The sequence below is a fragment of the Aspergillus luchuensis genome, chromosome 4 (genome assembly GCF_016861625.1).
Source record: "Aspergillus luchuensis IFO 4308 DNA, chromosome 4, nearly complete sequence".
In the NCBI taxonomy this organism is placed as follows: Eukaryota; Fungi; Ascomycota; class Eurotiomycetes; order Eurotiales; family Aspergillaceae; genus Aspergillus; species Aspergillus luchuensis.
In genome coordinates this window covers 2633108-2657837 of record NC_054852.1, presented here as the reverse complement: position 1 = coordinate 2657837, position 24730 = coordinate 2633108, and the positions used below count along the sequence as shown (strand labels likewise).

The window sequence follows — 24730 nt, the reverse complement described above, 5'->3', positions numbered from 1 at the left end:
CGCCCAGCCGACAATCCTCCATCATTTTGCTTTTTTTCCATGTATAGTAGATAGCTTCTGGCCACGGTTGGAGGGGATGTCGTCATCGAATCATTTTCTACTCAGATTTGTTGGTTTATCTGAAGATACATTTAGGTTGTACCTGATGAGAGTCTGGACCAGGTGTGCATTGATACACACACACACACACACACACACACACACACACACACACACCTACACTAGATAGCTATTGTCGCTTACGGGCAGATCGGATACAATTCTATGCCAGTAAACTAGTAGGGGAGGATTTATGAGTGGTCTGGACTGGACTGTCTGCACTGCACCGAGCGGAAATGAGATGAGATTTATGCATTGTGATAGATGGATGGAGGGAGTGCTCGGTCGTTGCCTACTCGCTTCATTTCATTCCTTTTTGCTGATTTTTCATTCTAGACCACCTTCTAGATGGGCGATGGGCTGTGAACAGTGTAGTGATTAGTAGCTGAGAAAGAGGAAGTCGATGAGGCTGTAGATATCTCTCTTTACACTATTGTCGGTCTGTGTTTGTGTGGGTATAAATTGGTATATACTATGCTACTAGCATCCAAATGTGTTATTTTCCAAAGAGAAAAGACTACTACGACACACACAATCCCCCTCTATTAGTACTCTCATCTACTCTGGTCTTTCCATACTGCCGTGTACAAACAACTCCTTACATCCGTCGACCACAAATCCAAAACACACCCAATCAGAATGCCCAACACCACATCGAGTACAAGGTACGTACTTTACCACCACTGCATCGAACCCATGGTTTTTTCTTTCCGTATGAGAATGAAAGCTAACCCTTGAATTCAACATAACCTCGAGAGGTAAAAGTACCACGCGATCTATCACATCTCAGTCCACACATACCAATGCGAGCACAGAGACGGGAACACAAAGTGGATCGACGTCATCGGACACATGTCAGAAACCTACGCAGAAAAGGAAGAAGCACAGAAACATGGAGAATATTCTTCGGTATCGGGACGGGCCGGAGTGGCAGGATCCATATTGTCTTGTGGGGATAGAGGGGAGAGGGCTGGGGAGGGTTGCTCGGATGGAAGAGGAGATTCGGAAGGTGGAGGAGGTGTTTGGGTTTGGAGCTGGTAATTAGATATATTACTATTTTGGATGTTTGATAGAATATACCCGGACATGTATGAGGAATATTTATTAATTGGAAATTTACATGAACGAACAGTAGTTGATTGAGGATATTCTTTCATAAGATTCTGGAGCATGCTGTTTGGCTAATTTCCCAGACTTCAATACTTACTCCTCCATACTCGGTGGATCTTACACTCAATGGTGATATATATATACAGACTCTTCCAGGAGGATCTGCCTCAGTCACTGAGTCGACTTCTGCCATTCCAAGAAAGCTACATCCATTCCAGCCGCCAGCTGCTATTTTGGATGAATATGGGAAATAGTCTCGAATTTTGCAAATACGACCACAAGAATGGGTATATTTTCCTGTCCCTTGTTAAGAACCTCCGGGTGAAAATCATGAGTCTAGGGTAATGATAGCATCTTAGCCTCCGCAAAACCTTAAGGAGGAGAAAACGGCGTCGTGTTCACCGAGTCTCTTGAAATTTGTTGGTTTGCTGTAACTCTTCGTCGGATAAGATGTTGTAGATCTAAAGATATTGTCAGAAGTGATTGGGTGACTGGATTCTATGGCTCAATGGTCCTCAAAGATGATGAGGAAAGTGTCTGCGGAGTCAGATCAAGATATCTTATACGCAACTTTATCTGGACAGCTGGACCTATCCCGTTCTGGTCGTGTATCTAATAGGGGGTCAACAAAGTTGAAAAGAATTACATGAATAAGAAGAAAAGAGAATAAAGAATAGATGTAAGCATATTACAAGAAGGAGAAATTACCTTATGGTGAGAGACCTCACTCGGGCAACATGTATAAGCGAGATTAGCATTGCAGCTATATAGTGGAAGATGGGTGCTTTTCGTCGAACCTTTTTAGGAATCACGCACCCTTGGTGGGGGACAGAGACTGGCAGAAATGATCCTGGGAGCCACAGTAGAACCAGATTGTCGTGTAGGATAGCGTAGACCGGTCCTTGACCCAGAAACGTACGGCATCAGGCGTCGCGGCAGCCTGGTATAGAGCCCATATGTCAGTGTCTCTGAGAAGGAAACAGACATGGCCAGAAAGACGAATCTACCTTTAGCTATGCAGAATCCATGTCTGTATGATGGTATTGATATAAAGAATATGCAAAATACAATGTTTCTTCGCAGTAATAGCTCTGATAATGTCTTGCAAAGAGTGACTTCAATGCTGACGCCACACGGTTTTCGCAGCATCGAAGGAATACCATCCAGTGTCTCTTACGAGTTCCTGGATCCTAGTCCGCTGAGCAATATTTTGGTATTCCTGTCTTAATCTAAAGCTCGCGAGCTAAGAAATCACTGTACTAGAGTAGCACTAAAATATAGTGGTAGTAATCAAAGTGCCCTATCTCAATAATCATCTGCCCATCAATGGTGGCATATTTGGAGAATTGCTTTACCAAGCTCGGGTTTAAGTAGCACTTGCTGAAAAGCCTCTTGTAGTATCTGTCTTATTTTGTCGCTGTCAAATCTTTGATATCTTCCGTCCAGGTAGAGATGTTAGTTTCTGGTTGATCTCATTGAACTTTGGTACTTGTGGTCGGTCGTTCCACGAAGAGTGATGTATGTCTCTCTCTCTTTGAAAGTTCCAGGCGCCCAAAGGACGCTCTGGACCTATCTCACCTTTCTTCTCAGCTGATACCCTGGGTCTGGCACACCACTTCACGGAAGGTATTGATTGCTACCGGAATGTCAGCATATTGTTCAAAGCCAGAAAACCTCTGCGCCGAGGAGAGACTGATCTATAGGAAAGTGCTCGCCGGGTACCTGCTACAAGATCAGCGATTATGCGATAGGTCATCGAAGAAAAACTAAAAAAACATACCGATTCGCAAGAGTGACACCAATGAACACCCACGCATAGATCGGGTTGCATGGATGGAATATGTATTTTCCCAGACCAATAGTTGACAGAAACGCATTCGAAGGATAAAAGCTAAGGTCGAACTTGGGTACACGTATGACCAGATATATCTTCAACTGTCCAAGATGGATCAGTTGCTAAGTTTTGATGCTCAGACAGTCTGTTTGTTTGGAAGTGAACTTGCGCGCAGGTCATCCATTCTTCTTTTTTAGTCTAGCCAGTGACCAATAGTGGATCGGATCAATGTATGTAGAATGCAAGAAACCCAGACCTCTAGTTCAATGGACAGGTGCAATATATATAATCTATAAGCTTATCTCTCTGTAAGTAGAGCTCAGGCATCAACAGTCTTCTGCGGAGAGAAGAAGAAGTAGACTCTAATCAAAATCTAGTAAGTTTTCAATGAAAAAGGATCCTCTCCAGTGAAGCTGGACTGTCTGGAACGATCTCAGATTTCCCAATCTGTTCCTGTTTGGCCGGGTTCGGGCGATAATGTTGGATCCCATATCTCTTCCGTGCTTGAATTTGATAACGTTTAATAAGGCCGACCACCGCATTTGAGTAATTATGAAAAACCCGGCATTGAATGCCCAGTATGTCTTTACCTGGTATGAAGTGTTTGTCGGGAATATGTCATGGATTCTCAGGTATAGACCAAGCTGCCGAGATTGATCCGCGGCGAAGATTCTTGCAGCGCACCGTGTGTTGACGTTGGTTTCATCAGAAATGCAAACGAGAAGGCCACCAGGCAATATTCTGGTGCTGCCCGATAGCTGCTATAGGAGATATCTGCGCCTTCTGTAGGTTCTTTCAATGTAGACATTTTGATGGTGATAGAATTTTGGGCAGCTTCGTGGATTACCATTTTGAGATGGACGTTCCGTTTTAGGATGAAGATGGTTGATTTTGATATGACCGGATAGTATGAATTCTGGGAGGTACTTAGGGTCGAGGAGGCATTTTGCCTCACAGGTTACCGCCCAGCTGGTCAGAATGGGCTGCATTTTCTGTAGCCACGTATGTTCTCCTCAAGTGCAGTTTGTTTTTGCTGGTATAGGTCGCTATACTGGGTGTCATCGACCCGCTTCAAGGACTCGGGTTCGAGATGATTGTTCGATGGGTTTTCATATCCCTCTGTCTAGAAGTTCTTAGAGATCTAAGATGTGGTGCTAACGATGGGGATATAGATCATTAACTAGTCATCTGGGTTTAGCTACTACTGTGTAGCATATATATAGTTATTAAAGATTAGTAGGCTAGTTGATATGGAGTAGAGAAGATGGTGGTTGGTGAGAAGGAAGGAGGAATTGGAGCAATTATCTCGGTATTTCTATGGCCTACATCGATTTCACTCTCTATCCAGGGAATAGAGTAAGGGCTGGGATATGCATTGGTTGGTGGTGGCTTCACTTCCCGGATATAGAATGTAGAGTTGTGAATAAGGACCCCGTCCGTGAAGTAATGTTGAGCTTTCAGTTAAGATATAGGCATGATAATGGGATCATTTCACCGCAAGTATTTCATGTAGAGTTAAGATTGGAAAGAGATGCAGAATGTCAATGGTATTAGCTATTAAGTACTCTCGGCTTATAAGCTAGTGCCCTCAAAGACAGGACGTTAGTGGATAGTCGTAAAAACATAACTAGAAGGTCATGATAATGTTATGCTCCCAGCGAATTCCTCCAAAACAGCTGTTGGCGGAAGTGCCACAACAATTTGTGACATACGGATGTCGGTGGCGCCAACGTATTGGGGTGTCAGTCAACGTTCAAATGGTCGAATGCAGCCCCCGTTGCTAATTAACGCCGTTTGAGGTACCGTGATGTCAGTTCACGACAGGGTGTCACGTAGGAACGCCGAGTACCAGAGGTGAATGATACAGTCGATTGTTGCATCGTCTTCATCCATACTGAGATGAATCTGGAGCATAATAACATTGCGGGCTACAACATCAATATCGCGGTCATTGATTGTGACCTCAAGTGAGCCATCATAGCTCTTCGGGAGCTGAGCGATTATTTCAATGAAATTCTGGAGGTCTCCTGAGCTGCGGCAACATTATGTCTGTTCAGCTATCGCCATGATATAGATTAAACAAGAGGTCAAACACATACCGGCAAACAAGAGACGGAGATCATGATCATAATGACGTCCTTCATTTGAGTCAAGCTGAAGGACGTCAATCGCAGGAGAATTGCCCCGCAGGTGTGTATTCGGTCCAATAAATTGGTTAAGGGGCCCTTGAACAACTGAAGGCAGTCGACTTTCTAGAGCACAAGCCGGCTGCCACGCTCCCTGCCTCAGTGGTGACATGCAGGCTAATTTATGTTGAGGCCAATGGGACTTTTGGCATTCTGGACCGCAGTACTGCACAGACATAGTGATTAGTATGATAAAGTTTGAAAGTTACTCCTACTTCATGGCTGAACGTACATTCACAAGACGGCAGCCCTTGAACGCGAATCTCCCCTCTCTTTTGCAACCAGACGTGTCGTACTCTAAGTTGCCGCAGACAAATCTTGGTGCTTCCGTAGCTATGGTCAAATTAGTGCTTAAGCACGTATACAAGACACTGGAATTCAACGGTATCGCCCAGCGGAAGAAAAAGTCAGTATAAACACGGAGAGGGTCAAGTGTTCAAAGCACTAGCACTGAGGTGGGATAATGGAGGAGGGGATATAATGCGAAGTAGAAAACGACGAAACCAAACGACTGGGGGCTGCTCTCAGTGAAGGAGATGGAGGACTCTGCAAATTCAGCCATGTCCCTATTACTTGTGTTTCAGAAGCGAACCTCAAATCAGTTATCGAATGGCCATGCCTTGTCCCAGCCAGTTTTCTCTTCTTCGGAATTTGCGAGCTGGTTAATCAAGTCTGTTTTAACATGCTTGAGAAGCTCCCTAACTTCATCATACCGCTCAAGCGGCACGATGCCTTTCTCTGGCCACAGTTCACCCAGAGACTCTTTCACGCCCCGCATCAGCTCCATGCTTCGAATTGCCTTGTCTGCATCTTCGTGAATAGATCTGACCTCGCCGGTAGTATATTGCAAAGGAAATGGTAGATTTCCGGAAGCCTGTACGCCTGGGAGACATGACCACTCCTCTTCAAGCTCAATAGCCCGGGCTCGATACAAAGCTTCTCCATCTATGAGCAAATTCTGAGCGAATAGCATCATGTCAAAGCTCGATGTCTGCTGAAACTCCATAGCTTTGAACAATCTCTTATTCTTGCCATAAGTGAGCTTTCTATACAGAGTCGCGAGAGACATGTTCAAGTAAAGCCTTTCAGCCTTTATCTTTTCGTCAGGATTGAGTTGATCAAAGTCGCGCGGGAAGTCGGGTGGATCGAGGCCAGTTGCTGGAGGGCCATCATAGTCAAGAAAATATGGCTGACGTGCATGGTCAAAAAGAGGTAAAACCTCAGTAGACTGCCAGTCAATGATGCCTACAACCTCAGATAGATTTTCGGGATTAACAAAGATATTCGCAACGTGGAGATCAGGGTGCCATAAGCATGCGGACGATATTGAATCATCCGTTGGGAGGAAGAAATGCACCATGCGGAGATAGTCCCGAATAGCAGCTATTTTCTTCGATCGTGAGCGACGGTATGTGCCGGGACCGTATAAACCCAGGATTGACCGGGGTAATTGGGGCATTTCCTGTACACAGGCGAGTTCTCGGAACCCAATTGCTAATTTGTATCCGTATAGCTTATCCCCTGGACTGTATCAGCAGAGATATCGACAGGCTGGTAAGGAAATCTTACAGGGGCCCCGATCGAAGTCCACGTCGATCCTACCGTCGTCAAGGAACCCTCTTCCTGTTGATGGACCGATAGCAAATCGGTCGTCTTTGAACCGAGACCCGTCTTCATTCACGAGGATGCAGCCACTGTTACTTTGCAAGTCTTTGGAATAATATAGACTCCCATATTGGATGAACGACTTCGACATCCAGGCTTTTTGATACCTGGCTATTGTCTTGACGAGCTCAAATCTCTGCTTAATATTCATCCGTGGCCAAACTTTATTCAGCTGGATACCTCCAACCTTCTCCATAAGAATGTATTCTGCACCAACTGGGTTCTCGCTTGCATTTGAGCTCCAAGCCAAAATCTTCGGCACCGGAGTATTCAGCTTATTCCTTACCTACCAGTGGGCATTAGACACACCGGTGAAGAGGGTAGTATGAAGCTTGCTTACAAAATCCATCGTTGCCACTTCACTAGCTGTGGTGTAGTGTGGCCGCCCGGCATTCGGATTTGGCACCTTACCTACAACCTGTGTACCATCCTGCATGGTGAAGAGGAAAGCTTTATTGAACATGCCATCCGGGAGTCCCTTAACATTAACGCATTGATCGTGTGAAAAGGCGACTGATTCAGCCGCACGCTTTCCTAGCTCACTCATATTGAACTTCACCCGGCGTATGGCCATCTCGTGATTTTCATTTACCATTAAGCGAGCTCTTGTGTAGTCATACGGCTCATGGATCGCATTCCAACTAAAGGGGCATGACTGGCTGAAGTTTGTCCGGTATGAAAAGGTTGGATGGTGGAACGGTCGTCTTTGACCGCGTAACAGCGGAACAGGCTTGCGTAGCATCATGAAAGAATCCCAATATATTTGTGCTACAATTGGGAGAGCATCAAGTGGAATGGATAATGGATCGAGATCCCTGCACCTTTGGGCTGGCGGGAAGATATCGTGACTGTGATACAGACACGTGACCCTGCATGGCAGTTCGCAGAGGAGAAGGGATGGAAGGGCTGCCTGAAAAAGTAAATATACCGGAGATATATCGAGAGTTGGGTTATATGGAAAATGTCCCTTTTCATTATCAATTCCTCGCTACTTCTGCTCACTAAAAACGACAGTACTACCTTCACGCCGTTGCGATTCTCTTGGTCGAAGTAGACGCAACTCTTGTTATTACTGGGTACTGACTCCTGGTATTATCCCAAGGCCGGTTTAATAATGTCGGCCTTGTGACAGCTCCAGAAGCGGAATATCTCCGGAGAAATGGAAGTGAAAATGGTGAATAGTATGCACGCAAGAAGTAAGTCATATCGCGACAAAATCTAGCATCATCAGAAGCAAATTCATTCCGAGTGACCCTGCAGCAGTCCAGGGCAAAAGCTATGGTCATTGGACAATGGCTATGGCCGATCGTTTCTAGATGGAGCTAAGCGCCGCGGAGTATACTATCCCTGTCAACACAAGGTTTGTTGATGTCTCGGGGAGCTTGTCGGAGGAGGATTCAGGTCCTAAACAGGGTGCACAAGCCCTTGCTCTCACGTTTTCCATATCTTTGGTTTATCTATAGTGTATGATCATCGATTGCTCGCATTCGCGAACGAGATAAGGGGAAAGTGGGCTGCCGCGAGCTGAAGTTCACTGCCGATCAGACTATTTATAGATGACTACAGGCAGATTTGCGGATTTCGGAGAAAATATTAACAGATGGAACTTATGGGAGGAGAGTTGGTCAGTGACCAATATGCAAATAGATGCCGGTTTTCCAATGCTGCTCTGATGATAGGATACTTTGCTTCACAGCGTCACTACCAGTCTATCCATCCTGTTCCAATTTGTTTCCCCACGCCAAGGAGAAGAGGATGCTACACCCGGCGGAGAGCCGGGGAAAGCGTCGGAGGAGTCGAACCTTCTCTGAGACCATGACAGCACAATACTACATTGTAGAAGATAACATTGATGAACGAGCAGTGACCTGCCTCTTCAGGGTAGCCCAAAGCTGCAGAAACCAAGGGATTGGCCCGATTAGCCAGTGGCTTATCAAGAAAGCGGGGGGTGAAGCTACCAAAATGACGAAATAGGAGCAGAACTATCACTTCTGCTAGCCGTGCCAAGATCTAGGAAAGGGGAAGCAGGAAGGCGGGTGGAGCCGGTCAGGCTGGGCGGTTCCTGAGGTTGCACTCGATTGGCACCAGCTTGTTCTCCCGCCTCCCGCCCAGCCAATCATAAGAAGCCCGGTCCTGGCAAGATCTTGGCGGGGAATGGTGCAAACCAGCCAGCCAAACAACCGGTTTATTGGACGCCCTGCAATACACTGAAATCTTGGGCTGTTGGACAAAAACAAAGCAGGCAACAGCAAGATAAAATACAGCGGAATGATGGCATATCCCTGTCGATCAGCCGGACAGTGTGGCGCTAGTGTCACCTCCAGCTTCGGCTACACTCGCAGCGGACCCAATCAGCGCCCCTCCCAACCCCCGATACAGTAAGGGTATGCACATCGCAGTCCTAATCGCCTGCAGCGGCAGTACTGATAGTCCCCCATAACAAATAAATAAATAATGCTACTTATCTCTGCCCGTCCCCTTCACTTCCCCTTCGCCGTCTTCAATCCCCTCCTCTTCGTCTCTCCGACACCCTTTCACCATGTTATCTTCCTTCCTTAGCCAGGGAGCAGCCGTATCCCTCGCGTTATTGTCGCTGCTCCCTTCGCCTGTAGCCGCGGAGATCTTCGAGAAGCTGTCCGGCGTCCCCAATGGTGAGTTACAAACATCAATTCCGCAAACCGGGCCATATACTAACGCGTTCCTTCGACTCCTACCAGGCTGGAGATACGCCAACAATCCTCACGGCAACGAGGTCATTCGCCTTCAAATCGCCCTTCAGCAGCACGATGTTGCCGGTTTCGAACAAGCCGTGATGGACATGTCCACCCCCGGTCACGCCGACTATGGAAAGCATTTCCGCACACATGATGAGATGAAGCGCATGCTGCTCCCCAGCGACACTGCCGTCGACTCAGTTCGCGACTGGCTGGAATCCGCCGGAGTCCACAATATCCAGGTCGACGCCGACTGGGTCAAGTTCCATACCACCGTCAACAAGGCCAATGCCCTGCTGGATGCCGACTTCAAGTGGTATGTCAGCGAGGCCAAGCACATTCGTCGTCTACGCACCCTGCAATACTCCATCCCCGACGCCCTGGTCTCGCACATCAACATGATCCAGCCCACCACTCGCTTTGGCCAGATCCAGCCGAACCGTGCCACCATGCGCAGCAAGCCCAAGCACGCCGACGAGACATTCCTGACCGCAGCCACCTTGGCCCAGAACACCTCCCACTGCGACTCCATCATCACGCCGCACTGTCTGAAGCAGCTCTACAACATCGGTGACTACCAGGCCGACCCCAAGTCCGGTAGCAAGGTCGGCTTCGCCAGCTACCTCGAAGAATACGCCCGGTATGCCGATCTCGAAAGGTTCGAGCAGCACCTGGCTCCCAACGCCATCGGCCAGAACTTCAGCGTCGTTCAATTCAACGGCGGCCTCAACGACCAGCTTTCATTGAGCGACAGCGGCGAAGCCAACCTCGACCTGCAGTACATCCTGGGCGTCAGCGCTCCCGTCCCGGTCACTGAATACAGCACTGGCGGACGCGGCGAACTGGTCCCCGACCTGAGCTCCCCGGACCCCAACGACAACAGCAACGAGCCCTACCTCGACTTCCTCCAGGGTATTCTCAAACTCGACAATTCCGACCTCCCCCAAGTCATCTCTACCTCCTACGGCGAAGACGAACAGGTAGGTCCCCTTTCATCCCCCAGAACTACCCCAACTAACCACCCCTACCACTCAGACCATCCCCGTCCCCTACGCCCGCACAGTCTGCAATCTCTACGCCCAACTCGGCAGCCGCGGTGTCTCCGTGATCTTCTCGAGCGGCGACTCCGGCGTCGGCGCCGCCTGCCTCACCAACGACGGCACCAACCGCACCCACTTCCCTCCTCAATTCCCGGCCTCCTGCCCCTGGGTAACCTCCGTCGGTGCCACCAGCAAAACCTCCCCGGAGCAAGCCGTCTCCTTCTCCTCAGGAGGCTTCTCCGACCTCTGGCCCCGCCCCTCCTACCAACAGGCTGCCGTCCAAACCTACCTCACCCAGCACCTGGGCAACAAGTTCTCAGGCCTCTTCAACGCCTCCGGCCGCGCCTTCCCCGACGTCGCCGCGCAGGGCGTCAACTACGCCGTCTACGACAAGGGCATGCTTGGCCAGTTCGATGGAACCAGTTGCTCCGCGCCGACGTTCAGTGGTGTCATTGCCTTGTTGAATGACGCCAGACTGAGGGCGGGTTTGCCCGTTATGGGATTCCTGAACCCGTTCCTCTATGGAGTTGGTAGTGAGAGTGGCGCGTTGAATGATATTGTCAACGGCGGGAGCCTGGGTTGTGATGGTAGGAATCGATTTGGAGGCACGCCCAATGGAAGTCCCGTTGTGCCGTTTGCTAGTTGGAATGCGACCACCGGGTGGGATCCGGTTTCTGGGCTGGGAACGCCGGATTTTGCGAAGTTGAGGGGTGTGGCGTTGGGTGAAGCTAAGGCGTATGGTAATTAAGAGTGAGATGGGGGAAAGGGATTTTCTTTTCGTTGTGAATATTGGGTCAATTGTGTGGATAATCTTCATACATAATTAGGTTTTCAAACTGTGATAATCTGGAAGAATTGTTTGATAAGTGCAATTTGCTTATGTGAGCTGGTTGTAGTGTATAACGAATAATTAATTGAGTGGAGGGTATTAAAGAACTAAAATTATATACAAAGGTTAACCCATGCAGTCGTAACCCATAATGCAAAGCTCTACTCTATCTGTATCGGTAGCAGATAAAAGTGTATGCAGTGTGTATCTGTCAATAATGCAATCAAGCGGGCACACCACCAGTGCCGAACAGCTCCATCTTGATGCGATCCGCGCTCACGCCCTCAGCGGCCAGCTTGCCCTTCACGTCCAGCATGAACGACTCGGGACCACACACGTAGTACTGCGTTGTGGCATCGTCCAGGAACAGGTCCTTCTTGGAATCCAGCTTGCTCAGGTCCAGGCGACCGGCAAAGTCGTAGTCTTCACCCTGTTTGTCCTCGGCAGCCGGGTGGCTGGTGAAGAAGAAGGCCTGCAAGTTAGGCACCTTGGTGGCCAGCTCACGGATCTGGGGCTTGAAGGCACGGGCGGCGGAGGTGCGAGCGCCGTGAATGAAGGAAATTTTGCGCTGTGTCTCAGACTCGGTCTCAAGGAGGGTGTTCAGGATCGAGGTGAGCGGGGTCAGACCCACACCGGCTGCCAAGAGAACGATGGGGCTGGAGCTCTGCTTCTCCGCATCGGACAGGAAGAAGTCACCCTGGGGGTGCGACACCTTGATGATGTCGCCTTCCTTCTTGAGATCGTGCAGGATGTTAGACACGAGGCCAGGGTGGGCTTCGGCACCCGGTTCGGTGGCATTAAGGCCAGCCTCCTTCTTCACAGAGATCCGGTAGTAGTCGGAGCGGGGCTTGTCACTGAGAGAGTATTGTCTGGCTTGAGGGTGGTTGAGTTGGGGGACGAAGAGTTGAACGGAGATGTATTGTCCGGGACGGAAAGAGGGAAGGGGCTTGCCATCAACAGGCTCGAGGTAGAAGGAGGTGATCTCAGAAGATTCAGGCACCTTCTTGGCAATGCGGAAATCGCGGAACTCGGTCCATCCGTCGGCCTCCTTGTAGAGGGCAGCTTCGCGGTTGATCATAATATCAGCGAGTTGGAAGTAAGCGGCGGCCCACGCGTCCTTGATGGCGGGGGTGAAGGCGTCACCAAGGACTTCGCCCATGGCCTCGAGCAAGAACTTGCCGACGATGTTGTAGTGCTCGGGCTGGATGTAGAGGGAGGCATGCTTGTTGCAGATGAGCTCGACTGCGGGGCCGAGAGCACCAAGGTTGTCGATGTTGGCGGCGTAGGCGAAGACAGCGCCGGCGAGGGCGCGGGGTTGGTGGCCGTTCACTTGGTTGGATGAGTTGAAGATGGCATTCAGCTCAGGGTGCGCGGCGAGCATGTTCTTGTAGAAGACGCTGGTAACAGCATTGCCATGCACCTTGATCACAGGCACGGTGGCCTTGATGATGTCAGTCTGTTCCTGGGTGAGACCCATTGTTTAGTGTGGATGTATCTGCCGCGAACGGGTAGATCTGACAGAACAAATGATGCAAAGAGTACCAAAGGAGAACGTGTCTAAGAATGATCTTGGAGAATGAAGGAAGAAAGCACTCTGATGATGATGGTCTATCCTAGTATTTATAATCCGGTGAGCAATTAGGAGGTGGTCCTTGAGGGCTTTTGTTGGTTCGGGTGGACGGCATGCCGTGGCGGGAGAAGTTTTTTCTTGCTTCCACTTTTTTTGTGTATACTAGTTCAACGGCGCGGCCTTTTGAGCATCTCCGCGGAGAAACTGGGGAAGTACAGAAGGTGCCAGACTAACGCGTCAAATCAGGTTCCAGATGATGCTAAGGCTGTCGATCCGTGATTGGGCTGAGAGAATTTTGAGTGTGATATGATAATCGAGACATTCTCAATTGGTTCAAGGGGCTGTCACTCCAGTCAGATAGAGCAGATCCCCCAGTGGGAGCTGCATATCTGTCACATCCATCCATCACCATTGAGGCATCCGATAAGAAGGCAGACGTCTGCTTCTGCAGCGTCTCTGCTATCATGGCACGCCGAGACAGAATAGCGAGCGAGCTAAAGTCAAAATGACTCGCAGCAAATTATTAATTTGAGGCCTTTGATCAGCCCACCAAATCCCGACGCCCGACCGGAAGTTTTAGGGGGGAGCCCGAGAGCAACCGAGTCTCGGCCGTGGGGTGATCCATCAACGCTCACGAACTCCTCGGGGAGGCCGTTGTTCGAACTCATCCAGTCATAAAGATGCTGTTAGTCATGTCTGGTTCATTTTGAGACAGTACTAAGTATTGTACGATGCTGCGGCAATGCAGGGACAGACGAGACCCCGAGGAAGATGCGGATGATGCAGTTGGAAGGAAGTCACGCCTCTTCGCTCCGTCGGATTAAGGTATCTCCGTGACAGACACCCGCTAGTCCTATCTGGGATGGTTGATCTCACTACTCTCCAAGACAGTAAAGACCACCACAATAGTCTTCTGCTAAGCTCTTGTCTTGGCTACAGGGTGGAACACCCCACCAGCTAGTTCGATGCAAAGCATCTGCTCATTCTCATTGTTAACATGTAACGTCAACGAAATTGTTAATCCGCTTTCCGCCGTCAATCAATTCTGCGTGGGGCTCTTCCCGAGTCGACCCCCAAAGAGAAAGCAAACAGTAATGCAACCTCAATCCGGCTTCATAGAATTGTGGCTCCAAAGGAGAGACTACATGCTAACTATTTCGCCGGCAGATGAAGTTTCCCACAAATGAAGCATGTCGGACTATACTCCTCTTCTCAACGTAGCCGCTATTGTCTGGTTGTTCAACGCCACAAAGCAAGGTCCAGAACACTCAATGCTCCTCAATTTCCGGCTCAACCATGGTCGCAACCAAGTCGTCGAGCTCATAATTTATGGCTGCTCTTCCCGAGTCCGAGCCAAATCTTCTGCTATTGACGGCTCACCACCTGCGAACCGAGATGAACCTCTTTCAAGCCTCTTGCCGGAAGAGAACGTCATGACGTTTGCTCCAGCTGGACTTGCGGAGCTGACAGCTCGCCCTACCCTGATGCATAAAAGCCACTCTCTTGCCCTAACAGCCCACTTTTTGGTCGCAAATATATTCCGCTCACAATTGGCCTTGTTCTGAACAAGTTGTAAAGAATATCATCATGGGGCCACAATGGTTTCGCAAGCGCAACGCCGACGGCCAGACGGCTCCCGTCTATAGATCCTCGAATAATCAGCTTCCTATGCTGCACCTCGCCGACACGACACGGAACAATTTCATCGCCGCCGTTGGGGAATTCGTGGGAACCTTTCTCTTCCTCTTTTTCTCCTTCGCTGGGACGCAGGTGTCTAATACCCCCAAACCAGTGCCCGGGTCTCCTCCAAACACTCCAAACCTGCTATACTCCTCGCTCTGCTTTGGGTTCTCGTTGATGGTCAATGTGTGGGCATTCTATCGAGTGACCGGAGGTCTATTTAACCCCGCAGTATGCTGTACCATGCCAGTTCCGAGATATGTGATTGATCATTATCCTAGGTCACTTTGGCCCTGTGTCTGGTTGGGGGATTGTCTCCCGTCCGTGGGGTTATTGTTTTCGGGGTCCAGCTCATTGCAGGCATTGCGGCTGCCGGTGTCGTGAGTGCTTTGTTCCCAGGCGACTTGAACGTCGGCACTCGTCTGGGCGGTGGCGCTTCAATCTCGCAGGGACTGTTCATCGAAATGTTTTTGACGGCTCAGCTGGTGCTCATTATCATTATGCTGGCTGTTGTGAAACATAAATCCACCTTCCTGGCTCCTGTGGGCATCGGCCTGGTGTTCTTCGTGACTGAGATGGTCGGTAAGTAGATAACCTCAGATCACATTGCTGCCAGATATTATGCGACTAACCTCTTCCTCCTGCAGGGGACTATTATACTGGCGGCTCACTCAACCCGGCGCGATCGCTCGGTCCTGACGTCATCAACCGCAGTTTCCCCGGGTATCACTGGATCTACTGGGTCGGTCCGTTGCTGGGAAGTCTCCTCGCATGCGGCTTCTTCACCTTCCTCAAGATGTTCCAGTACACCACCGTCAATCCCGGTCAGGACTACAATGAATGGGAAGCCAAGATGGGCTCGGGAGGTCCCGGATCGTGGGACATGTCGATGCACCGTCCCTCATATAACTCCGAAGCTACTACGGTAGAGCAGCCGCAATCCCCAACAGCCGAGAGGAGGAACCACACCCCGACCAACTCGCAACCGCAGAATAACCCTAATATTCCTTATATCCCCCACGGAGCGGAGCAGGTGTAGACAACCAGGGGTGGTGGATGGTGGAATGGAAATTGACGAGGCGCTAGGGGGTATAAGGTTGACAGTAACCGGTTAATTACGTAATTACTTTCTCGGTGTACCTTTTATGTCTGGTTAATATTTTCACTTGATGTTCTGGCCATGTTCCATGAGAATTTGCAACGACTGCTCAAGAGTTGGCACGGTGGCGTGGTGGTTCATGTACGGAGTACCATTTGAGGCAATTTGACCATCTCCGCGGGGAGCTCTCTATCTCCGCGGCTCTGTAGTCCAACAACTCAACTTCCGACTTCCGCAACTTCCACGAGACAGGAACAAGTCTTGGCTTTGGTCATGTTAGCGGAAAAAGTCATTCTTTGCCGACTAGTAGTCTCATTACGTACCGTCACTTTGCAGGAATAACTCTGTTTTGAACGCAGTATAATTGCCTGTTATAAATAAAATAAGCAATAAATATCAGTCTTTGCCCCTGTAGGGTAAGTCAGCATTCCCGCAGGCAAGAGCCATACTAGTCGACCGGTGACATAGTAGTAGATTATGTGACTGGATGACACCGACGAAGTCAAAGGAGTGATTACGACGAAGCATGCTCCAAACCGCAGTTGGCAGTGTGAGCAGCAACAAGGACGAGTCCGGACTGAACTTGAAGATACCTTCAATCTTGATATCTGCCACATCCCCCGGAATCGATGCTGACAAGGACTGGATGCATTGCTCGACGATATCCTTCATACTGGTCGTGTCTGAGATTATCCGAACAGTAACTAAAACCTTGCCATCTGACAAGTCACCTGCTTTTCCCAGACCTCTGAGCTGCCTTGGGAGCGCTCCCAAGGGGCGAAGGGTGATGGATGGCTTGTTCTTGGGGGGGAAATGTACAGGCATAAGTCTTAGTTGGCTGTCGGGTCGGTTTGCATGCACGGTAAGCTTGGCGTGTATTTGTGATATAGTGATTTCGGTATCTACTTGATTCAGTAAGTCAATGAGTCGTCTCGTTAGGGATGCATCCATGCCCCTGGCTGCTGGTGACCCGAATAACGAGACCGTGAGGTATTCAATATCTTCACAATTCATTGCCGCCCTAGATGGAAACGCCGAGTCCATTATACAGACGACATCTCCTTCAGTAAAGCCCAGCGCGGTCTCCACGAAACCCCAACGTAGAGAAACCGTAGGTTCCCTCGTCGAGCCCCTATAGTGTCACTTAGCTTGATTATTCATTATCTCTGGGATATCCATATGGAAACCTACTTACATGATACTGACACAGGCATTGGGTGTGTCATAGTACGCATTCGAATGGCCTTCATACACAATAATGAAGAGTGTGTCCGTGGAGTCATACATAGAGAGCATCGTTCGAATTTTCGCCTGGATAGCCAAAGCTACCTCCGCTATGGGCGCAGATGGGAGCAGAAATGATTCAGGTTTGAAGCCGTATTTTTATTCCGAAATAACTATTGCTCGGTTTGAAATTACTCTTTACTGAAAGAGTACTTGAACTTGACAACTATCATCTCTATGTAGGAGGAATTAGTAGTAGTGGTAGTAGGATACATACCATTAACTAGTCCCTGCCCTTGGTCTCGAGACATTTTCAAGTGATGATTCCTTCTCCTGGTCTCTGGGACAAAGATGAGTTTATTTACACCCAGCCAATCAATGACACTCCGTCGGATCAATTGGCAATCCAATGAGTACGCCAATAGATGTCCTGTTCTGTCCACCTTTCCAACATTTAGCTAGTTACTAAGTGTCCATTCTGGCCTCTACGATTTGTCGATGTCCACCCTTTCCATTCGGTTGTCAAAGCTGCCTGATATTCAATGGACCATCTTTACGAAACCTACTTCAGCACAGATACAATCGCGGCTCTGGCCATCTCAATAAGCCATTCCAAGTATTTCCTTTGCTATATTACCTAGGGCATGTGTTGGTGCCATCTCTACGCTCCTTGGTCGCCTAGACCGAGAGCTAAGCACTTAGCCGATCTAGGAGACTGTCTTCCAAGAAGCGATCGGGCAAACTATCCGCGTTGACCACCAGGCAGTGCAAAGATCGCCTATATTATCGCTTGTTCTGGCGAAGTTCTCGCCCCATTCAGGCTGTCTCGGGGGCCAGAGGATCGGGTTTAATTAAGCCAAGTTCAAACACGCACGCTGATGGGCTTTACACTCTTCCATCCAGTAATAAGCACAATAGCTTGACTCGCGCATGCGACCGATCGAGCCGTACCTGCAGTAGACAAACAATTCTACGAGGAGAAATGACTCGAAGCATTGGTGGAACGGGGATGGTGGTATTGCTTGGTTTTGGCCCTCTGGGGGCCAAAAGCCACCGCCGCGGCCAGCCCAGTCCTCTACGCTGTTACCGAAGCTCAGCCACCAAGGAGCAAGAGTTGGGAATACTAAAGAAACAGTCTCCCTTCAGGAGATTTCTTTATGCCAAGCGTAAGCCAACTGTCACTCACTCTTTGTTTTTGCTTGTTACCGTCATTCTTTATCGTCCTTTGGACAATGCCACTCTTTAATGCAAAAACCCTGCTGGCAGGACTCTGCGCTGCCAGCATCGTCTCACCCGCGTTAGGGCTTCCTCAGTCCTCGCATCCCGCCTCGTCGGCTGTTGCAAACACGCAGGGTAGAACCTCTTCCGAGAGTCATCCTTCATGGACTTCGGAGTCGGACTCAACAGCTACCACGATCTCAGCCTCGAATACGCCATCGTACTCTCCTTCTTCGCTAGCGACGGCATCCCTTGGTGCTACTCAGGGGGCCTCAACCGACGACCACGATGGAGCATCGATGTCTTCCCATGGAGCCACGACACTCTCGTACTCTAGCACGCCTGTAAACACACCCCAAAGGTTGGTCTTCCCTTGATAATCAAAGAGATAGGTTCTAATGATAGTAGTATCCATGACACGTCTATCAGCCAGTACACTCCTTCGAGTTCCCACTCTCATACGACGATATTGTCAAGTTCTTCTGCAGGTGTCCCTGCTCAGGATCATACTACTGCGTCAAGTCGTTCTCATTCTGTCGTCTCCAAGGAGACTTCCACTCGCTCCCCTAGCAGCTTGTTCACTCCTGCTTCCATTGGGACTCCCATCAGTCCATCTCATACTCCTTCAACCCACACTCTTTCCACTCATTCTTCGAGCTCCTCAGAGCATGCTTCTTCTGAATTTGCTACATCATCCCACACAGTCAGTACATTGAAGGATACCCACACTCATACGCCTACGTCGTCCACGTATTCATCGGACATCTCGACAATTTCGTCGGCTTCAGCGCAGCACGGCACTTCCACGAGCTCATCGACGCCTGTTCGTTCTCACACCCCTACCGCGTCGACGCCGGCTTCATCCAAACCGAACACTAGCTCTTCTACCAAGACCCACACAACCCACACTCGTACTGAAGACACCACTTCAAGTTCGGTTTCTCACACTCCTACGTCCAAGTCAAGCTCCAGCTCCGCAGATACTGCTTCATCAAGCCCTGAATCTCATTCTCCTACATTGAGCACTCACTCCATCACTACCACTACCACTACGAACACTGATACCAGCCAAAGTGCCAGCATCACAACCGGCCCCTCCACGACACCGAACTCGACAATCTCAACCACCAGCAGCACAACCACTTCCTCTGCTGATGTCTACGCCATTATCAAGCACCTCTATAAGCTCGTGAAGGACACATATCCAGTGATTAAGAAATGGAAGAAGGACCCCAAGTCCGTCAAGGCATCCGATCTCATCAAGCCCCTGAAGCGCGTCATTCCTGTAGCGGATGACGTTCTCGACGTCCTTGGAGCACCTAGTTCTTTGAGTTCAAGCTCTGGTGATAGCGAATCGGCGCTCGATAGTTGTAGCAGCGGCGGAGGCCTGCTGGGAGATATCATCGGCATTGCGAGCTGCATCTCCAGTACTGCGGATGAGGCAGTGTCAATTTTGGGCAGTTCCTCAGACAGTGATTCCTCAGATGAGTCCAAGCTTTCGTCCTACTTTGATGCCTTCGAGACCGAGGGAAGTTCCCTCAATGCAGTGGGTGTAACTGCCACTGGCTCTACCGCGACGAGCACCGGTACGACAACGACAACGACCTCGGGCGATACGTCTTCGAAGTCCACAAAGACTGCCACGTCTACCAGTACGGATACCGATACGTCTACCAAGTCTACCAAGACAAAGACGTCAACAAAGTCCACCGCAACCTCAGATTCGAGCTCGTCTGCCGGCTCAGGTCACTCAGCCAGCGCCTCTGCCTCACCTGCTTCAACAAGCACCAAGGAGTCTTCTACCTCCACGAAGACCAAGACCAAGTCCAAGACGGAATCTTCGCAGGTAGCATCGTCATCCGCTGCAGCAAGCAAGACTACATCCACAGATACCACCACCACGAAGAAGACCACATCCACCAAGTCTACCGAATCCTCTTCTTCCGCACCGCTCTCCGCATCCTCATCAGCCCACACATCCAGCATTGCTACGACCAACTCGACATCCACCAGCACCGACAGCACATCCAGCACGTCAACCGACACCACAACCATCATCATCCACACGCACAGCGGAACAGCCAGCGACACCAGCACCACGCACCACACCTCCACCGTGACGCCCTCACCATCACGCAACCAGACAGCCACAACCCTAGTCACCACAACCTCCTCCTACACCCCGCCCCTCTGCACCAACCAGTAAGCCCTCCCACCCTCACCCTCACCAACCACAAAAAAAGCATACTAACCCAACCCCCCAGCGCGGACCCCGACAACGGCGCCGGCAACGTCTGCGTCTGCAACCAACCCAACGGCGACTACACAACCCTGTCCGAACTCCCCTCCGGCAGCGGCTGCTCCTACACCTCCATCCCGACCCCCACCAGCACCAGCACCACAAAAACCACCAGCACAAAAAAGACCACCTCCGACCCCCCCTTCACGACCACCGAACTCAACAGCAACGTTCTCGTCTGCGCCACCTCCACGCTCAGCTACTTCTCGACCTTCACGTACACGAAATGCGCCGGCACCAGCAGCACGATCTACACGGCGCCGACGCCGACGCCCACGGCCCAGATGGTCATCGCCTACCTCTCCGACGTGTACAGCTACTGGTCCTTCTTCACGCCGGACATGGGCTCCTCGATCGATTTCTGTAAGGATGCGGAGGCCGGTGAGCTAGAGGCCAGTGGGGATATTAAGGTGGTGGATCCGCCGTATCCGGATGGGACGAAGAAGTTGGATTTCAAGATTCATGATATGGAGGATTGTGTGTATAAGGGGACGAGTGAGGAGCCGGGCACGTTTACTTGTCCGCAGTTGGGGAAGACGGTCGATTGTGAGAGTTATGGTGGGAATAAGGTGCATGATTGTTATGGGGCGTTGAGTGTGAGTATGTTTAATCCGGTGGTGAGGTGTCAGTGGTATTAGTATTATGATTGGTATTAGTGGTTTGAGTTGGGAAAGAGGAGAATTGGGGTTTCTGGGGTGGGGGTATTAGGAAGGGGAGGGTTTATTTATGGATATTTATTTAGGAAACTGTATTTATTTAATCATGCTGTTATTATTGTGGTTTCATATTTAATAGGATTATGTTGTGTAGGGTGTGCTTTTCATCGGTAGTTTTAGGTGATATAAAAGTAGTAAGACGGCAGTGATGGAGGTTTACGTCAAAATTGGCGATGATACCTGCTGATCGTTAGTCAAGGAAAGCTTACTACAAGTCGAAGTCCAATTCTAACAAGAGTTCATATGTGATATATAAATTAACGCCGAGCAAATTGGTATCTAATACATGATAAATCGCCAACCAAAGTCCCATTAAATACTTGTGATACCTCAACCATCACCCCACATGATAATCCAGTAGTGCCTTCTCCCACATCCCCGAGCCGTCCAATCCCATCTGCCGGCTCGATCGACGATACCATAACCCAATCTTATGATCATCTGGAAGAATGTTCACATGTATCGAGTCAATGCGGCGTGACTCTGGAACCAGATCTCCCGGCATGAGGCCTTTAGATTCGATATCGATCAATCGTTCCAGGACGAGGACAGCCCCCGGCGTTGTCCAGAGACCTTCCTGTCTCTGACAGCTGCGGAGTAATTGTACTGCTTCTCGCCGGATGTACCAGTCGCGACATTTGAAGGCACAGAAGAAAAGAGGAGGGATGATGCCCATCCCGATGGAGAAGTTGGGCATGGTTGATTGGGCGGGTGTGGACAGGAGCAGGATTTTAGCGAGCGCCACGGCTCGGCCGAAGTTGAGGTGAAAGGCATCGAAGCGTGTCTCGCTGCCACCGAGGCGCGTTTCTGTCGCGGCCATGATGTAGATGATTTCGCTCCAGAGTTTGAGGACGGTGAGGATGGTGCTGTCGCGGAGGAGTAGGGTGTTGCCGGTGCATGTCATTGAATCGTCGAGTTCGGTGGTCCAGCGTTGAAGCTTATTGAGGATGGCCATGCGTCTGCTGTCTAGGACAGTGCAGTAGCCTGGTGAGGAGGGGTCTGAGGGATTAGGAGTCAGGACGAGTCGGCCTAGTCTGACGAGCAGGCTGCCGGCCTTTTCTAAGCTGTCGGTCGGCTCTTCAAGACTGAGATCGTTGATCTCCATGTAGGGGGCGTCGCAGCGGTTGCTATCCACCTCCTCAATGAAGACTTCGTCGGCAAAAGTTGACCACTGTAGTTGTAGACGGGCGAATACTTTCATCAGTACTGCACCTGTGGTAGAATATCCCGGCTTGCCGGTGCTTCTCCATTCCTTAAGAAGTTTGAGACCACCACGCAAGTGACAACAGGCAGATTGCGTATCACCCTGCAGAAACATGAACGAGACGAACAGTACGCAGGTCACGAGTGTTATTTCCATGTTGGCGCTGGATGGAACTCCTCCACCCGCTAGCTGGTGTCGCAGTGAGGATATTGCTTTGACACATTGTTGAAGAGGTAGGCGGCTGTCTATGGTCCCCTGGCCGGTAGTGGTGCGCTCAAAGTTACAGTGGAGGGCACTTAATGCGATGGCAGCGTGGCGGACCGCTGGCTCGGCTTCGGTGACTTGGTGAACTAGACGCAGCCAGAAGTCATCATCAAAGTAACCGGAACATTGGAAAGCTGTATTCCTGCGGAAGAAATCGAGATACCAACGCTCCTGCCGGGTGAGGTCGATTTCATTGGTGTGTAAGATCAGATCCGACACTAAGGACGACGGCACGCTCACGGTTGAAGATGAGCTGCTAGTCGATGACGGCGATGTTGAAGCGAGCCGGAGTTTGGAAGCGCGCGTTCTTCTATCGATGGTTTGCTGGTATCCATCGCATATCCGACCAGTGCTGCTGCACATGCGACAGATGGGCCGGGTTTCGTCACATTTCTTATGGCGAATCCTACATGATCCACATTAACGGTGGTCCCCATGCACAAGCAAACAGTCAAGGTGCACGGTGACTGGTGACTCCGTACCTACAGGTCCGACAACCCGTACGCACTTTGGTGTGACTGACCCGGGTCCTTTTCTTCGGCGCTGGTTCCTGGACGCCCATGGTTGAAGATGACATTTTGGATCGCGGCCAAGATTCCGCAGCCTATATATACGAACCGGCTATCCAGCCAGCGAGAATCAAGAGAAACATGGCCAGGGTGATGGTTAAAAAATGAGGAGGAACCAGGATGAGGCAATGAGAGGATGACACTAATGCTTCCTGCTCGCGTTAGTCAGCCACACCCGTTGGGGGCGATTCGGCCTGATTGGATCCCTTGGACAAAGAAGATGAGGTTTCTTCCATCGTCTGGGACCTTGCAAGACTTGAGTTTCGCCAGGAGGGGCGTGCTTCCGAAGATGCCGGGCGGAACATACTCTCAGCTCAGAGGCAGCTTAGAGGGGATATGTTGACGCCCTTTACCTTGTGGACAATTGTGCCTTAATAAATATGGATCTGGTACCTGACCTTGGTGTGCCTTGGTACTAGGTCGATGGAACCAATACAACTTCTACAAAGTAGGGTCCGGGTCCCCCCACACTCCATCGGCCTGTACTCACGATCGACTAGGAAGGAATCTACGAGGAATACCAATCGAACAAGCTACGAAGAGCATATGCTCAGAGACAGCAACAGCAATACCAAGCATTGCGGATTACTTGCTGCTGACGAATACGACGTGTCAGGTTACCGGATCCTTTTCCTCGTGTTTATGGGATCCTTCAGATCCTCCCCCTTACTACGCCGGTGGGTTTCTGCATCCAGGCACCAAGGCCATTGAGTGGTCATCAAGTTAACATGAATCAGGCGTTGCAGATCAATATTGTAGCCATGATTTCCGCCCCCGCAATACTTCCGGATAATCAACCGCCGTGATCGTCAGTCTTGGCTCATGAGCAACCATCGCTTGCATGTCAACCTAAATCCCTCTCTCCAACATTTGTAAAGATGAGAGATACAATAGGTGCATGGACGATATAAGCATATTCGTACCGGCGTGTCTGAAAGCTAAAAGCTGGGGGCATCTGGCTACGTGTATAACGCCAACAAGGCTGAAACAGAAGATTGTTGTAGATCACCAGCGCTGCCATCCGATTGGGGATCACGAGGTTTCTCTCATATCCAGCCCCGATTCCCCATGTCGGACTACTGTCTCTAGCTTGGGCCCGCCTCTGAATGGCGTGGCTAGCACGTTTTGTGCGGAGTCCAACTGTATGCAGCACCACTCAGAATCCTGGACATCCTCATCCATCACCTGATCGTTCAGCCACGAGATCGTATATCATAGCCCTTCAGCTCCTGGCTGAGATGCAGGGCACAGGTGCTAACCATTGGAGCTGAAAACTCCTCCTCATCGTGCTAGTCTTGGAGGAAGCGAGAAGCATCGATATGCCGGGCTGTTATCTCTCGCCAATCACAGGACGGCTTTCCATGCATGGGCTACATCACATCGCTCTTACCAGCTCAGCCTTCATGAGAT

General features: G+C 50.1%; 9 protein-coding genes across 9 annotated transcripts; 4 read left to right on the top strand and 5 right to left on the bottom strand.

Moving 5' to 3' along the window:
- Window positions 1–5043: 5043 nt before the first annotated feature.
- AKAW2_40932S (uncharacterized protein) lies at window positions 5044–5407 on the bottom strand (the record flags this gene model as incomplete). Its single annotated transcript, XM_041689315.1, has 2 exons — window positions 5044–5075; window positions 5143–5407. 2 exons carry the CDS (start codon window positions 5405–5407, stop codon window positions 5044–5046), a joined length of 297 nt encoding a protein of 98 aa, XP_041543012.1.
- A 420-nt stretch (window positions 5408–5827) lies between these two features.
- AKAW2_40931S (uncharacterized protein) lies at window positions 5828–7639 on the bottom strand (the record flags this gene model as incomplete). The annotated part of the gene is made up of 3 exons (XM_041689314.1): window positions 5828–6750; window positions 6799–7180; window positions 7235–7639. 3 exons carry the CDS (start codon window positions 7637–7639, stop codon window positions 5828–5830), a joined length of 1710 nt encoding a protein of 569 aa, XP_041543011.1.
- A 1794-nt stretch (window positions 7640–9433) lies between these two features.
- SED2 (S53 family peptidase) lies at window positions 9434–11396 on the top strand (the record flags this gene model as incomplete). The annotated part of the gene is made up of 2 exons (XM_041689313.1): window positions 9434–10588; window positions 10644–11396. The coding sequence occupies 2 exons, from the start codon at window positions 9434–9436 to the stop codon at window positions 11394–11396; spliced, it is 1908 nt and encodes a 635-aa protein (XP_041543010.1).
- A 304-nt stretch (window positions 11397–11700) lies between these two features.
- fhpA (flavohemoprotein) lies at window positions 11701–12954 on the bottom strand (the record flags this gene model as incomplete). Its single annotated transcript, XM_041689311.1, has 1 exon — window positions 11701–12954. One exon carries the CDS (start codon window positions 12952–12954, stop codon window positions 11701–11703), a length of 1254 nt encoding a protein of 417 aa, XP_041543009.1.
- A 1680-nt stretch (window positions 12955–14634) lies between these two features.
- Window positions 14635–15766, top strand: AKAW2_40928A (aquaporin; the record flags this gene model as incomplete). The annotated part of the gene is made up of 3 exons (XM_041689310.1): window positions 14635–14958; window positions 15009–15309; window positions 15375–15766. The coding sequence occupies 3 exons, from the start codon at window positions 14635–14637 to the stop codon at window positions 15764–15766; spliced, it is 1017 nt and encodes a 338-aa protein (XP_041543008.1).
- A 456-nt stretch (window positions 15767–16222) lies between these two features.
- On the bottom strand, window positions 16223–16870 carry AKAW2_40927S (uncharacterized protein; the record flags this gene model as incomplete). Its single annotated transcript, XM_041689309.1, has 1 exon — window positions 16223–16870. The coding sequence occupies one exon, from the start codon at window positions 16868–16870 to the stop codon at window positions 16223–16225; it is 648 nt and encodes a 215-aa protein (XP_041543007.1).
- Window positions 16871–18282: 1412 nt separating this feature from the next.
- On the top strand, window positions 18283–21205 carry AKAW2_40926A (uncharacterized protein; the record flags this gene model as incomplete). The annotated part of the gene is made up of 3 exons (XM_041689308.1): window positions 18283–18629; window positions 18677–20470; window positions 20533–21205. 3 exons carry the CDS (start codon window positions 18283–18285, stop codon window positions 21203–21205), a joined length of 2814 nt encoding a protein of 937 aa, XP_041543006.1.
- Window positions 21206–21620: 415 nt separating this feature from the next.
- AKAW2_40925S (Zn(II)2Cys6 transcription factor) lies at window positions 21621–23328 on the bottom strand (the record flags this gene model as incomplete). The annotated part of the gene is made up of 2 exons (XM_041689307.1): window positions 21621–23157; window positions 23234–23328. 2 exons carry the CDS (start codon window positions 23326–23328, stop codon window positions 21621–21623), a joined length of 1632 nt encoding a protein of 543 aa, XP_041543005.1.
- A 415-nt stretch (window positions 23329–23743) lies between these two features.
- AKAW2_40924A (uncharacterized protein) lies at window positions 23744–24113 on the top strand (the record flags this gene model as incomplete). The annotated part of the gene is made up of 3 exons (XM_041689306.1): window positions 23744–23768; window positions 23821–23997; window positions 24058–24113. 3 exons carry the CDS (start codon window positions 23744–23746, stop codon window positions 24111–24113), a joined length of 258 nt encoding a protein of 85 aa, XP_041543004.1.
- Window positions 24114–24730: the final 617 nt, after the last annotated feature.